Here is a 16,924-nt window from a genome sequence, read left to right on the forward strand (position 1 = left end):
AGTATAATGCCTGGGAAGTGCTGAAAAATCCTTTGTAATGCCTCGTTTGAATATTTATTGTTAAGAAGAAAAAAAAGGAAAGAGAAGGAAGACAGCTTTTAGGACCAAAACATTTGAGCACATTATCACTCTGTCATTCTTCTTCTTGGCAGCGCGGTAGAGTCATGCATTCTCAGTGCGATCGTCCTCCTGAGTCGGGGTGCCTGTGGTGAAACTATAGCTGCAGTCTTCACAATCTGTTTCACCCTCCGAATCGGTTTTTACAAAACAGGCAATTATGAACTGGAATTCCTCCAATTACTTTTCAGGATTTTTGACCCACTCTGCATGAAATGCAAACTAGCGCAGGCTATTTGTTTGACATTGCAGCTCTGGATGCAGGTGCATATCGAGGATGTTTTAGATTAGAAGATTTCTTCAAAAGGGGCCTTTTTCCAATTTTCCTTTGAAGCTTTGCACTTAACAGAATGCAAAAAAAAAAAAATCAAGCCTATGTATCCCATGAGTGTCTATTACTTTATGTATTCGAATGTTCATCCCGAGGTAGATGTAGCATTTGTAAACATTTCCTATTTTAAATACCGGTAATTAGAAGTTTTGGGGATTGTGCGGCATTGGCAGAGGTAGTGCTCTATTAACGCTCCCTCGTTTCTAATATAGGCTTTAGAAGTCAAGTTGTTTCTATAGACTTTCCCTCAACTTCACTCACTTCAGCCATTTAGCTTAACTTCTACCACATTACCAATCGGAGACCATCCAGTGATAGTGTGGGTTTTCCTTCAATTAGAGGACCAGCGGTCCGATCTCCGGCTCCGCTAGTCCATGTCGACATGTCCTCGGGCAGGCCGGGTGCTCCCGTAGACTGTGCCTGCGGTGTGTGAATGGATGTGAATGGTTAGCTAGTCCTGATAGGCAGGTGGCAACTTACATGCCTCTGCCATCAGTGTGTGAATGGGTGAGTGGCATGTTTTGCGTAGCGCTGTGAGAGGTTCAGAAGACTAGAAAAGCCATTTACCATGTCTGCAGCAACTCATAGTAATAATCAGCTGTCAGGTAATCACAAGTTTGCAGGGCAGCAGGGTGATGTGATGTGTAGTTTCTCCTGTCAATAAGTGCTTATACTCAGTTAAAGTGTTCTGTTCTAGTGCTTCTCTGCACCTGCGAGTGTGGGGGGTTAACTTCAGAAATCAATACAGCGTCACGTAATGTCCTCAAGGATTTTATTGTTGTACTTGACGCGGCCGTAAAATGCAGTTTATGTCGCTGACATGGTTGCCGCTGAAGACTGCTGCATTCGAAGACCATTCGTTAATGCTAATCAGCTTTCGTTTAGGTCTGAGTCATGCGCCCCCCCGACTTCTCCCACAGTGAGCATCGTTTACACTGTGTCGTTAAAATGTTTTAATACTAGTTTATAGTTCATCTTAATCTATGGTAATGCTCTTAATTCAGTATAAGTAGTGACAGCGAGGCCCAGAGGCATGGACTCAGGTGGGTGTTGCTGACACAGAAAGGGATCTGATGAAAGGTACTGTGCAGAGGGCTTAAAAGCAATTAAAGCAGCTGACATTTATTGAGACACTTTGGACCGTTTTTTAAGTATACTGAAGACTTTTATTTCACTTGTCTCATCCATCTCCATATTAATTTTATGCTATTGGTTATTTCAGAAGAATGCTGCTAGACCACGACTGATGTGCGTACAAAGGGTGATATTCTCCCTTATGTGAGTGCACAGATTCATTTTTTTCCTGCAGTGCTGATTGTGTGCTTGTTGTAACCAATAAAGCAAATTCAAATCTGCTCACCACGTAGTTGTTCTTACTCTGGCTGGCCACAATGTTATGGTCGGTGTATTCTCGTTCGTTAGCTTATACTGACCTCTGTCATTTTGCAGATACTAAGTCATTTAATTTCAAAAGCTAGTAAAAAATTGGACAATTCTGGATTTCGATTGCTTCTTGAATTCCACTTCTGTGTAGTTTTGTTTATTCCAAAGCACACAGCATGTCATGCTGTGTGCCGACTGTTCAGTGCTCCAGAGGAGTTGTTTTGTTAAACATCACCACGGCTGCTGAAGTGTGTTTGTGTGTGTGTGTGTGTGTGTGCGTGCGTGTGCGTGTGCGTGTCACATTGCATCAGCACCTACAGTCAATAAGGATTACCCCCTCTGTGCAATCTGGCTGGTGAGTATGTGTGTAAAGTTTGAATGTGTGTGTATGTGTGTGCAAGAGTAAACATGTACAGAGAGCATATGTCATCTGTGCTCTGACATGGCAAGTGCAGTAACCTGAGGGAGACAATCAGACAAAGGTAATGGATTTAGAGTAAAGGAACAAAACATCTTAAGCCTGGGGCTTTACCACACGGACAGTCTGCAGATTTAGAACAGATTCAGCGAGGAGTCACACGTGGCTAATGGAAACAGTGGAAAAGGAAAGACTTGGACCTTTGCATGAATTACTGCATTTGACTGCATAAAAGATGTACTATAGTGCTTGTTTCATAAATGAATAATGATGATGCAGAGTAACATACTGCCATTTATGCTTCTTAGAGGATGTTCCTATTTAAAGCCAGCCAGCGCTGATCGAGTATATACGCTTAGGTCTTAATTTGTGTCTCAACTGGAAACGAAAAAATTGGGATTTGGTGCCTTAATGACTGTGGGGCTGTGTGGGTGTGTTAACCACACAGGTCTATTCTACTCTACGGGTTTCTGTAAGAATGTACTTGAATGCCGTTTTTCTTACTAAAACTCAACGCAACATATGTGAAACAGCTGACTTTGATCACTTTTAATTAGCTGATGTCACAGAAACTACCAAAAAACAAAATGACCAAAGTACACAGAGCACATTTCCACCCAACAGAAGTCTTCAACAAATGCCTCTCAGAACAAGGGGAGTGTGTCTGCAGCTCACACCACTCCTAATTGATCTGCTTGTGTCTTTTGGTGAACCTCAGGGACACACAAGCAGATCAATTAAGAATGGAGTAATCAATACTGAGCTGTATTGTGTGACAGAAAATCTCTAAATAACATCTCATTAGATGAGCGCTTGTGATATAAGTTACACTCTGTGTACAGAATATGAATCATGAAACCAGTAATTGCTCATAAACGACACTCAGTGTAACAGCGAAAGCTGCCCTATGGCTTCATTTACAAATGAAAGTGAAATGTAGTCAGTGGAGTCTTACAGTTGGTAATCACACTAACTGGTGCAATATAGCCGTGCTTATACATTGATGTTGTATGTTTAATGAATACAATGTATGCTTTTACTAAATTATTGTTTTCTTATAATCATTACCCACTCTTCATTTGTATGTGATGTGTTTCTGGTGCAGCTGCTTTTGTCTTGTAAGTTTTGCCGTTTTCATCCCAAATGGTGAAAACGATAGCACTCATAGACCTTTGTTTCAAGAGGTTCGTTTCCTGACGTCCTATAGTCCTCAAAGCCCAAATAGGCTCTTTGGTTGCTCATGTTTTTTTTCTTGTTTTTGCACTTAAACACACATTCCAGTAGCATCTCCTTTACATTTGACATTGTTATTAGTATATTGAAGTTTGATCTTGTAAGACCGTAACCATCATATTTTAGTTGTTTACTAGATAACATTGCAGTCTACCTGGTGCTTTAGTCTATTTATCATAAATCCGGCATATGTTGCACTAAATGCTGCTCAAGGGCCATCCACTGTATTCAGCATATGCAGCATGAACAATCAATACATGTAATACTACTATTCCCGATGAGTGTTTCATAATAACAGTGAAACATGATACACGGTCAATACTGCAGCACTGCTTTGTACCGTATAAAGTTATGACAGAGCAGTCATTCAGCTTGACGGTGACAACAGTGAGTGAGTATTTGCTGATGTATTATTTCCAGTGGGTGATTAGAGTAGTGGTTAAGGGTTGTTTTTGTTTTTTAACCTTCCGAAAAATGTAAGCTTTTTGGCACAAATACAAAAATTGCCAGTCTTATACTTCCCACGACATGCACATTTATGCGAATGCTTTTCAATGGCAACCACTACGTGTGTGCTGCAGATCTTCTGCTTACGGTCGAATACTTTCAAACTCTTGGCAACTATTTGTTGCAGCCACTTCACTGTATATACAAGTGAATGATATTGGCTGAATTGCTATTTTTGAGCATGCAGTCATTTCACCTGCAGCAGTCGTTGTTAAGAGTGGCTGTGATCTACTGGAGTGTTTCTTTTTTTCAAAATTGTAATGCATGCTTACTGCCCTGTCAGCACTCGCAGCTGAGTACTTGAAATGAGCAATCAATAATCACTCTTTTCTCTTTCTTTCCCTCTTCTCACTCCTGCCCTCTCTCTCTCTCTCTCTCTATCACTTTCTCTCTATGCCCCACGTTTGCAGGTAGACACGTCTCGATGGGTGAGACCCACTGATCCAGTCATCCCTTCACTCCTAACCCCTCTCCTCCTCTGTTGCCCTAAACCTAACCCCCCCTTCACTTCTGTCACCATGACTTCCACCAACCAACTCCTGGGTTTGGCTGAGGTGAGCCTGAAGTGTGACCAGGAGATTGAGAGGAGATACGAGATTGTTCCCTCAGTGGTCTGCTCCATGTGCTGCCTCTTTGGAATCATATACTGCTTCTTTGGTAAGTGTGGATGTAGACAAGGCTTCACTCAGAAGGTTTGTGCTGGTACTAATAGGCATGTTTAAAACACAGCTTGCCACAAGAGCTAATTGCCATCAGTTAAGAGTACCCTTGCTGCTCTATTGTTGGCACAAGAGGTCTTTTCACCCCAGTCCCATTTAATATACCTACAGAAACTAATGTGTCCTGTTCGGTCATCAAAGGAATGGTTCAACATTTTTGGGGAAATTCACGTATTTGTTTTTGTGCCAAGATTTAGATGTCTGTACTTTATATGCAAATGTACTATCAGCAGCCAGTTAGCTTAGCTTCGCACAAAGACTGGAAACAGGGGGAAACAGCTAGCCTGGCTCTGTGCAAAGGATACAAAATCGTCCCAACTAGCACATCTAAAGCTAATTAGTTAACACATTGTATCATTTTTATTTAATCGGTACAAGTGTAAAGAGGATGTGTCCAAGTTACTGCAGCCAGCCAAGAAATAGCCTGATGCAGTTAACCCCATAGCCCCCCCCCCCCCGTACTATAACAATGAGTTGTTTTTACATTCCGTTTTTTGTACGTAATAAACAAACAAGATATAACATGTAAATTACTGAGCTTTGGTGGTGCCTGAAGGCATATTTCGTTACCTTAGGGCAGAGCCATAGCTGTTTTCCTCTGTTTCTAGGCTTCATACTTAGCTATAAATAAACCATCTTTTGGCTGTTATTTCTTACTCACCGAAAACAATTTTCTCATCTAACTCTCAACAAAAAAGCAAGACGCATATTTCTCAGCATGTCGAACTATTCCTTTAACATTAGCTGAGCAGAATAATGTCAAAATGTATACAAATGTATATCATCCATCAGAAGTCACTCGTGCAGTGTGATTTTGCAAACAAACATAGCTTTAATGACAGACACGAAGGAAACACTTAAGACTGACATGCAGCTGATATAACTTCCTATATGTGTAAGTGCCAGCACATAATTGGAAAGTGCAACATGTCGCCAACGAGCCCTGAAATCTCATTTCCAGTTCATATTGCTCTGCTGCTCTCTGATATTATTGATTTAGGAGCAGTACACAGAGGTTTTCTTTTTTTCTGGCGATGTGAATCAATATTAAAATCTCATTCCTACAGACGAAGCTATTGTGGCATTGCTGTATGTTTGAATGTGTTCTTAGAATTCCATCAAATCCCAGAATATCTGTTTCTCTACACCCTATCCCAAACTGATGTCATCAGCAGACAAACTAAAAAGTTGGACTGCCTGCTGTCTGTTACAGGGGAAAAAAACATCTTCTCCGTATGCAACGGCATGTTGCCGTTTCTTTCAAATAAAAGCTGCACTGCTGAAAGAAAAAGGAAGCACAGAGTTTTGCAATTAAACCAAAACACCAGGCCTGGCCGGTTTGTTTTCTCTGTGCCATCAAACACCAGGAGTCATGCTTTATGCATGGGTCCATTCGTATGTTTAGACAAAAAAAAGGCTGAATTTTGTGTGAGTAACAGTGAGTAACTGTGTTGGATTGCTCCACAAGGATTGCTCATCCTAATGAGTTTGGATTTAAAGTCATTACAGGAATGTGGAATCAATAAATAATTAGAGAGAGACAGAGATCTGCTGTTATGGAGTTGTTTTCATTGCAACCAAAAATTATGGATTCAAAATTGTACAAAATCCCATAAATATGCTCAGATAATGACTTTGCTTTCAGAATGTTTCATGCATTTTTGTGCAAAGATACAATTAATTTTAATATATTGCCTTGGGTTGGCTTACAGGGCTGTCTAATCATTTACTTGCAACTATTTCCTAGGTAAAGAGGCAGTGTCAGAGATTTTAATCTTGCTGTATAGGTTTTGCAAAGGACTGTAGGACTACAGGCACCCGAGATCAGATTCATTTAAATAGTTTTTTTATGCTACTTTGCCTTTACTGGTCAGTAGACGGTAAAGAAAGACTCGAGCTCTCCTCCAGTGATGCATCAGTAAACACTTGACCACCAGGACGAGCTACAGATGCTATTGGAGAATAGATTTACAAGATACTTTTTTGACATTTAGATTTCCAAACAATAACACAACATAGAGCCATGCAAGTTCTAAATGATCCCCTATGAAGCAGGTAGAAATGTGTGTAATTGAACCTCAATGCAACACACATTAAATGTCTCCTGTTAAGCAAACAATGCACACATATAGGTAAGAGGGAGATTCACTGAAGCGTACAGCTGATATTGACATTCAATCTGTATGTCTTGGGTAAAGCATCAGGAGCGTCAGTCCCTGCATTACAAACAGCTTACCCAACAACTTTATTTTACCAAAGTTGACAGCACGCAACAAGACCATTTTGGCTCACGGCCCTGAAAGAAAAAGGTTATACGTAGATCCTCACCACTAGTAGGGCAGAACATGTCAAGTTCGCCCTTGCGGGGTGCCAGACAAAAGAGCACGCCGTACGCCACTTTAAATCAGCTTCATTAGCATGCTAACATTGGAATCATTGCATTTAGCAAGCTAAATGTTGGAATGTTTTGGTTTTATGTACTACACAATTAACACCAACTCTGAAAGTTTCCAGTTGACAGAAACCTTACTTTAGAGAATCACACTGATTATAAAATTTGTTTCATACACGCTTCCATAAAATGAACAGAAAGGCGTCGTGTTGCAGGATGGAACGGCATTATTTTACTTTAAATACTGCTAATCAGTCCTACACCATCTATTGTCTGTTTGTTTCTCTGTTTGTTTGACAGCATACTTCAAAAAAAGAGAAGGTGCATTTTCACCCTCAGTGCCAGATCTTGCTCTAAACAAAAACACCGTTCTGCAAACAAGACACAATGGATATTGTTGGCGTTGTTCAGAAACGCCACACTCACACATGAAATTACATTTCTGAAGTCTGAATTGTAATCTCCCTGCTGATAGAACTACATAATTTGGTTTAGTTCCATCATCTTGAGAAGAAAATGTTAGCTGTCATTTATTTGACCCAAAAAACAACAAATGATGAGCTTTAATGATGAGTGATGCTTTAGGGGCAAGATGGATGAGGCAAAAGAAAAGAGAGGAGGAAGGGAGTGCTGGGTAAGCCAGAGTGAACAGATGGGATGGAAGGTTTGATGGCTGGAAGAAAAGTAAGGGAAGCAACGAGGAACAAAAGAGGAAGTAGGAGGGTGGGAACAGTGGGGGAGATAAGACTGAGGAGAGGAGAGGGAAGGATGGGTCAGACATGCTGTTACAGAAGCCAGAAAACAGCTTTGAAAAAATACAGCGGCTTTCACCGCACTTGTTATTTAAAGGCCTGGTGGCCGAAAGATACCAAGGAAAACACACAGGATCGAGCAGAAGGAAGTAAAGAAAGCTAGGTGCATCAAATAAACGAGGAGCATGGATAGTGGGTTGGCTGGGAGGAAGAGTATTGTTTGGCTCAGCTGTGCAATGCCTGATTACACACAGATAACAATCTGATGTTGGATCCCCTCGAGACAGACAGAGAAAGAAGGAACTATCGAGCAAATAGAAAGGGAGATGCAAATATTAATAAACACAGAAGCAAGGGCCAGGGAGATTGTACCTCTTTATGATTTGAGCTTTCAATGCTTTGCTGTCTTTTTTCGTTGGAATAAAGCAAATTATAATGGCGACAAACTGGTGAAAGATATAAAAATAAAGAGAGACAGCCAAGGACGGGAAGGAGCATTCAATTGGAAAAGAAAAAGAAAAGAAGGGGAGCAGCTGTTCTATTCAGCAGGCCTGTTGACTAATTAATGTGGATGACCTTTTGTAATACGATGATTATCATATTTTAAAGCAGTTTCAGAAAGGTTTCTAGAGACGGTTTATCTGCTCATAATGAAGAAATGCATCCCTCACCCACCACAGGCAGGTTGCTGTTGTTTGTTTTTTTGCCCTTTCATTATGCATCATCCCTATGTTCTCTGTTTACAACAGCCTTTATCTTCAAGAACTTGCAAAAGCAATCTACACTCAGTCAGCAATGAGAAAACTTTTCAATATATAAGCATAACAAAAAGAATACAATATTAAATCAGGCTGCTTTTGATGGCTTATCTGTAAAACATGAATGTCTATGGTTACTACTTACAAAGGCTACCTCATTATAAAATGGTCCCCAAATACATATTCTCGCTGTCACCATATGTTGTCTTTGATTTGTGTGTTTAAAGAGAAACCAAATCATAATATACACAGTCATGTACAGCATGTACCCGCGTTTGTATGCTGGAGATAACCTGACAGTGGTCTGTTTCCCAACTCTCCTCCAGGCTATCGCTGCTTTAAGGCCGTATTGTTCCTCACAGGCCTAATGTTTGGCTCTGTGGTCATCTTCATGTTGTGCTACAAGGAGAGGGTGATGGACACTCAGCTGAGCGTAGAGGCATCGGTGGGCATCGGCCTGGGGATCGGGACCCTGTGTGGCCTGGTGACCATGTTGGTCCGCAGCGTGGGACTGTTTATGGTGGGCCTGCTGCTGGGCCTGCTGTTAGGAGTGGCTTCACTGGTGGTGAGGAGACACATTTGACTCTGCACTATTTAGATTCATGTTGATCTGTGTACAGAACGTCAAGGAAAATAACATATACGTACATAATAGGCATCTTGTACTATTATCACACAAAAACCCTCTTGGGCCCGATCACATCAGAGAGTGGCAAGTGTACCCAGGACGTCCTGTAGAACGACATGTTGAAATGACATTGAAATGATTCCATCGGCAGTAATGCCAGCGTCTTGATACAAGCTAGCTAGCTTTCTATTTAGCTTGTCATTTAGGGTGCTACAAAGCAGCAGAGCAGCACTTTGAAACCACGAAGGTGATATAATAACTGACTGCAAACCACACCACTAGACAGGCCTTCAGGTCTTCTATTTTCTTTTTAAAGATTGTCACTACAAGCCGTGATGCCAACAGTTCAGACAAACTCATGTTGTGGATTGACTTTGCTGCAATTAACACATCCATTCAAATTAAATTGATGCGGTCATATTTTTTGCTGTCATAAACAGCCCTAATTCTGGTGATTAAAACAATAAAAACTGAGATAAAAAAAAAAGCCAACTGCCAGAGTAAAAGTAACCCTCCGCTCTCTCACCAAGGCCATGGAGGAGTTCTACCACCCCAGAACAGTGTGGGTTCCTCTGGGTATTCTCCTGGGTTCTGGGACGCTATTTGCCGTCCTCACTCTTCAATGGCAGCGCTGCTTCGTCACCCTCTCCACCGCCACCTTCGGCTCCGCAATCATCACTGTCACCGTGGACTACTTCATAGAGCTCTTTGCCTTGGTACACTACGTCTACGAGAGACTCCGGGTAAGCTCGTCTGTGTGTTTCTGTGTAAACTCTTACAGGGAGAAAGAAATGCTATTCATTTATTTGAAGTCACCTTGAGGCATGTTTTTCTTTTCTGTGTGTGAGTAATCTTTATGTCTGTGGGTGGCCATGTGTGTGTGCGTTTGATATGTGTGTGCACGAAGGAAAGGCTGAGGCGGAGTTGAGCATGGATAATAAATCTTTAAATAGAGTGTATGTAATTGTATGATGTCATAGTGGTATAAAGGAATACAGTCAGCTTCATACAAATGCAATTGAAAATCCATTTGTAGATAACATACCCAAATGGGAAAGTCTGTTTTGAATGAAATAGCTGACAACACTAATGCAAAAATCCTGGAAATCCAATATTGGCATAAAACAGTTCATACTGCAAAAACTGCCTGCAAAGGCTTAATCAGAAATCTGTTCCCTCATTTGATCCCAAATCTCCCTCAGGAGATCAGTTGGGTTGTGATCTGGCAACAGAAATGGCCACAGCATATGATTTGAATCTTTTACCTACTTGTCACACAGTTCCGTGCCCTGTATTGAAGCATCTTCATTTATTCAGTTTCTACAGTCATCTATTTTGGTCCTTAATTAAATTTGTCACAGTCTGTATTTGATTTGTAACACTGCCCCAATCTAATTCTCAGCCATTGTCACATTTTCCAAATACCTATCAGACCTCTTTTCATTCACTCAACAGAGAAGAGGTGAGGTTGTTTTATTTTACTAACCCCAAAGATTTTCTGCATGTAGACACTTAGAGGCCCTACTGGAGCAACTGTGGTTTATGTTTCTTTTTTAAGACAAACTTTTGATGTTTAACATTGTTGTTGCTATTTTACTGCGTCATGCTTTTTACTGCAGGAATTCTGAGAACTTTAATTACAGAGCTTTTGAGAAACGGACTAAAGTGTCCCCCATAGTGAGAAACTAGTTGTTTTGCACATATGAATGGTTGAATTAAAATGAAATTGTTCATCTAAAATTGTAAATGTAATGTTTGCAGGTGGCGCCAAAGAGGTCAGTGTGCTGGTTTACTTGGGTCATCTTGGGGGTGTGGCCTGTCCTGTCCCTCCTCGGAGTGCTGATCCAATGGAAGGTCACTGCCGAGGGATTTTCTCACACAGAGGGTGAGTGATGCTGCTCCACACACAAGCAGACTCTTTTAAATAGGTTCAAAAGCTCATTTTGGACACAGATATTGTTGTGGTGGGAGCACCGTGTTTTAGAAACACCATTTTGCCATATTTTATTTTGCTTCTGGGCAGCAAGAGATACTAGTTTTGATTTTATGAAAATGAGATGGAAATCGTGTCACATGATGTCAGTATGTTGATCATTTTAGGAATTAAAAAAAAAAAGAATATGAAGGCAAATTCAAGAATTGTTGAAGATTTATTGATCAAAGACATGATGTTGTTCTTAAACTGTCTGGGGTTCATGATTAGGTGTGAACACATGAATACAACAGTGTTTCCATCGCCAGAAAAGCACAACATCATATGAGTTTCTCTTACAGTAAACTATAACCTATGAAGACCAATTACTATCATTTCACAAAACAACAGCAACCCTGACCTTATAAAAAACTGGACGAAGTAAGAGTTTTTCTACTGTCCTATAGTTTCTTTTGCATTGGTAATTGGATATTATGTAAAACTATGTAGTTGTCAGTATTGACAACAGGCCTCAGGACTGAAATCAAGACACTTGTAGAGCAGTTGGACTAAAAGAAGCAGTAGCGGAGACAGATTACAGGTTACAGGTACATGCAGGGGAAATGGATTAAGGGCTACTGAGTGAGTGTCGGGGTCAGGTGGTATAGAAAGGTGAGAATAGACCAGCGGCATATCCTGGATAAAGGGAATGGCAGGTTTGGAAAATTCCATACAAATTCAGCGCCCTGGGTGAAATGAGTGTCTGAGGCTGAAGGGACGTGTCTTTGCGACATGCCAGAAAACTGTTGCCAAGACTTTGATCTTTTCCGTCGAGGATTTTAATAAAAACGTAAGAAAAGCAAATGTATTCATGGAAATGCACAAACACGCATCTTTATGAAATACTGCTGAAATAAAGCTACAGTCTGACACAGCTTCTGATCCAACCTGGAGCACACGATGGATTAAACTGCTGATCCAATAGAGGCGGTGCTCACCTCACGGTGTCCGCTCTAGCGTTAGGGCGAAGCAGGCCACAGACACAAGCTTCCGGCAAGAAGAAAATTCCACCCAACCTTCCGTCTGTTATTAGTTTTAGGGGCAATGCGGTTGAGGCTGTATCCTCATTTGAATATCTGGGATTCTTAATTGACGATTCGCTCTCTTTTAAGATTCAGATTCAGCAACTTGTGAAAAAGTTGCAGCTGAGGCTGGGTTTTTATTTCAGAAAAAAAGCCTTGCTTTTCTTTTGATGCAAAAAGGGGAGTAGTTGCTGCTAGTTTTATGTCTGTGATTGATGTTTTATATATGCATGCATCTTGTCGATGCCTTCACCCTTTAGATACTGTAATCCATGGATCCTTGAGGTTCATTACAGGATCTTAAGACCCTCACTCACCACATCCTGCATCGTCTATCCGAATCACTGACATGTCCTTGTTAATAAAGACATTCTTAATTTGATTCCTTCATAACTGTTTAAATTCATCCATCTGAAAGGTACTGTCTCTGCTCTGTGACATATCCACAAGGCTTACTCTTGCTGTCTGTACCCAACGTCCTTCTTGAAATGGGGAAAAGGGCTTTTAGGTATGCTGCTCCTGCGGCTTCGGAATTTGTCGCAGATTGATTTTGGTCTCGGGGAGCTGGTGTCTCTAAGTGTTTTCAAAAATAGTTTGGAGGAGTTGGAGGAAGGTACATCAGGCTGTAGATGCTTTAACTGAGCTCGCCTCTGTGTGACCCAGTATGTGATGAACTGAGTCTTATCTGAAATGTTACTTTCTGTAGCTGTTGTTACAGACGTGTTGTTTGCCTGTACTGCTGCCTGTCTTGGCCACGACCCTCTTGTGAAGGCGATTGTCCTCAATGAGGCTTTTTTTCTGGTTAAATACGTTTTAAATAGGAAATAGAAATTAAAAAAAACAGGGCGGCTGCTGCTATGTCCGAGCACTAGGGACTGTGTCCTTGAAGTTTGCGTATTTGGATGTTTAATTAAAGATGAATTCAATTCAGTTTTAAAACATTTTAATTATGTCTATATATTTTATTTTAACTTTAATCTTAGTTACTCAGTAAGCATGAACCAAGAACACAGAATGATGATGAGGCTTGTTCCAGTATCAGTCTCATAAAGGCCACAACAAACTGGTGCCATTTTCTATCCGATCTATCCTAATTTTATTATATAGGCAGTTATATCGGCAGCTTAAGAAATTACAGCCATTGTGAGGACGGGGAACACTGTGTGTGTTTGTGAAGGAGAGTCTGAATACACCAACGTTAGTGTTATCAGCAGAACGTGCCATTGACAGAGACAGCCTTAATCTGTTCTGAAAGCAACCACAACACAGATGGCAAGATCAAACTCACACACACACACACACACAGTGTAAATGCAGCACTCAATACACAGAGCTCATATACACAAACAGCCTTAGACGGAGGCAGAAATATACACGGGCAAAGTCTCTCGCTCAATTTTGCACTAACTACACACACATGAACTCTTACACTTGATCTTTGCTGGTGTGTGACATGCAGAGTTAAACAGTGTCTTCGAAAAAGTCACACATGGGCTCAAATAATGGGATTAAACAGCAGGCTGCCGTGGCTTCCAGTCAGAGGGTGTGGGGCAAAGAGATAGAGGAAGCTTTCTTAGTACTATTTTGAAAAATGTGCAATATCTATGGCGGGAAAGAGACCTAAAAATGAGTAGGCACACGAGGGAAGCCAAAACAGCGCAGGCTAAAAACTGTCACAAAAAAAATAACAAGAGCAAAAAAAAATACAGCCTGTGTTTGGGGAAAATAATTAGGGAGAGGCTCTAGCAAGAGCAGTATGAATGTTACTGTAGTTACTCCTGCTTTGTGATAAGAGCCCGGTCAGTAAGGGTCACCATTGTGCCTCTTTAAATCTATGCAGCATGTATCCTTAAATGTAGCTTTAAAAAAAAAATGTTTTTATGGAAAGTACTGTATTGAAAGACAAAGAAGGATGGGGGAAAGGGAGAGGGGGGAAATTGGGAGCAGGTGTACTGGGGGAAGGTGGCGGGTAATAAACTGGGGCACAACGTGTAACCAGGTCACCCGAGTGGATCAGTAAGGAAAATCATCTGTCTGTCAGCTGATTGAGTATGGCGCAGCCATGAACGGATGAACACGCATATGCTTGCATGTTTTTTTTTTGTATGCTTGTGTGGACAATGATGGCACACGCACGCACGCATGTGTACTTAATACTTGATTGACATAATTCATTCCCAACCGCCAAACCTGAACCATCACAACCAAATTGTTAAGCCAAACCTGAACCTAAACTCTCAAACGGCCTTTTTAAAGAAGTAGGGACTGGCCAAAGCGTCTTCCCTCGCAAGGTCTTAAGCTCATATTAATCCTCACAAAGATAGATGTACAAGAACACACACAAACACACACACACACACACACACACACACAGTAGCATGTTGCCAGAGGGGCCTGGGGTGGGGTGAGCTGAGGAAAAGAAAAGGGGGTATCATTAAGCAGTTTCCCTGGCAGATGGTGTCTAGTTAGCTGTCCGCCCACACAAAGAAACAACAATAGACCTTATAACACTTCCACACCAACCCACCCACACACACACACACGCGCTTTAACTGTGACGCATGCTGTTCATCTCTTCTTTATTAGGTTCAGCGGTGTTGTTGTGCCGCAACTTTTTTGACCTGAACATGAAATAATTCCCCGGCTGAAAACCGCTGAATCAAAACACGCATAACTAAAAATAATCACACGGGTTAATCAATGGACAGCGAGACAGGATGGATTTTGGGCATCCTTTGCTGGGATGAGTGTGAAAATAACACGAACACACTCACCTACTCACAATATGTCAGTACATGCTGCAAGGGAAATGATCTGTCTGCCAAAGGACTGAATAGAATGAAGGAAATGAGGAAATGGACGTTCGTGGGGGCTTTCTTCCTTTTTCTTTTTGAAGCCTGTCCTTACAATAACTTCTCTGTCCTTACAATAACCTCTCTTAGGGATGGCTAACCATCAGCGTTTAAGATATAATTTAAATATTCAAAAACATCTGATTGAAGGTTTCTCTTGTTTTTTGTCAGTCTGAGTCATTTTAATGCCTCCTTTCCTCTTTACTTAATTGTTTTGTTTCACTATAAAGGCTGTATTATTCTTTCTTTATCAAAGACATAAGTATCTGTCGTTCCCTCGCTCTCCACACATTATCACATCTCTGCTCTCTTTGTCTCCAGTGGTTTTGAGTCGACAGCAGCGGAGGGTTCAGCTCATGCGGATCCGACAGCGGGAAGAGAGGCTGAAAAAAGAGACGGAGAACAAAAAGAAGAAAAAACGAGAGAACCAGAAGACCAGCCACAAGCAGAAAGCCCACGCCCACACCCATCACCACCACCACCACCACCAGCAGTACCATCACCCTGTGGCATCCCACCCTCACCAAGCCCAGAGCTCCCAGCCACCTAAAGTCCCGCCTCCTCAGACTGAACCGGGCTACCAGCGCAAGGCCAACCCTAAAAGGCGCTTTGATGGAGATGTGCTGTCACCGGTGAGACGCAGGGGCTCCTTACTCTTAAGATGAAATGAAGTTAGGCCAAAGCTATGTCGGTTAAAATGTCATACTTTTAATATATTTCAAGAAATAATAAATATATGCTTTCTGGTAATATTTTCAATGTTTCTATTTCAAAAAAACAAATATATAAAAATGTGTCTTTTCACTGAAACGCCCCTTTTGAAAAGTGATGTACAGATAACAGAGATCCTTTTTCAATCTGTTTTTAATAATTTTCCTTCATCAAAATCTATATTTTACTTATTCCTCATTACACCTTTAAAGACACAGTTTGACATTTTGGGAAATAGTCCTAATTGCTTTCTTTAGAAAGCAATTAGGACTATTAGATTAGATGAGCAGACTGATACCACTCTCATGTTAGTACGTTCAATATGGAACTGGAGCCAGCTGCCCATTAGCTTAGCTTAGCATGAAGATTGGAGACAGCTAGCCTGGCTCTGTACGAGGGTAACACAATCTGCCCACCTTCATATTGAACAGACAGATACGAGAATGCTATTGATCTTGGAAGTGTACTCTTTCACGGCTGCTGTTTGTGCACTTTACTGTCAGCCTGTGCACTGTATATTCCTACCCCAACCATGTACCATCTGTCTGTCCACAGAGCTACATCAAGAGTTTCAGGGACAGACAAACGGACAGACGAGCCTACTCCCACAGTCGAATGATGAGCCGCTCCCGCATGGCCGAACTCGACTACGACTGCGGCTCTCGAGTGCCCCTCACGGCTCCCAGTGGACCACCAGTTCGCATCTGAGACAGGGAAATTAACATGCGTACACCTAGCCACACACACACACACACACACACAATTACACAAGGCTACTTCAAACCTCGTTGTCACTGTTAGGGATAGAAAGACTAACCCTATGTGCCAACCTTATCAATAGCCTAATAACCCAACAGGAACACAATATGTTCCAATAAGGTGGTGAGTCCCACACTGGTTTTCTCCTCTCAGACCTGTTACAAGTTGTATTTTTGTGACCGGTTTGGTCCTGTTCTGTTCTTTATGACCGTCAAGACACAACACTAGCACCTCTTCTTTTGGATGGAGCAAGAACTGATTGCTTGGTCAAATCTCAAACACAGTCATCACATACTGCATTGGATTTGAAACCTGTTTGTTTGTATGTACTGTTCTGGAGGACACTGGAAATAATGGACCAGTCTGGTGG

At 41.4% G+C, this 16,924-nt stretch overlaps 1 protein-coding gene across 1 annotated transcript; it reads left to right on the top strand.

The window, feature by feature from the left end:
• Positions 1 to 4,507: 4,507 nt before the first annotated feature.
• Positions 4,508 to 16,503, top strand: tmem198aa (transmembrane protein 198aa; the record flags this gene model as incomplete). The annotated part of the gene is made up of 6 exons (XM_079169608.1): positions 4,508 to 4,646; positions 8,937 to 9,175; positions 9,769 to 9,981; positions 11,000 to 11,123; positions 15,406 to 15,716; positions 16,351 to 16,503. The coding sequence occupies 6 exons, from the start codon at positions 4,508 to 4,510 to the stop codon at positions 16,501 to 16,503; spliced, it is 1,179 nt and encodes a 392-aa protein (XP_079025734.1).
• Positions 16,504 to 16,924: the final 421 nt, after the last annotated feature.

Source organism: Pholis gunnellus (genome assembly GCF_910591455.1).
Source record: "Pholis gunnellus genome assembly, chromosome: 12".
NCBI lineage: Eukaryota > Metazoa > Chordata > Actinopteri > Perciformes > Pholidae > Pholis > Pholis gunnellus.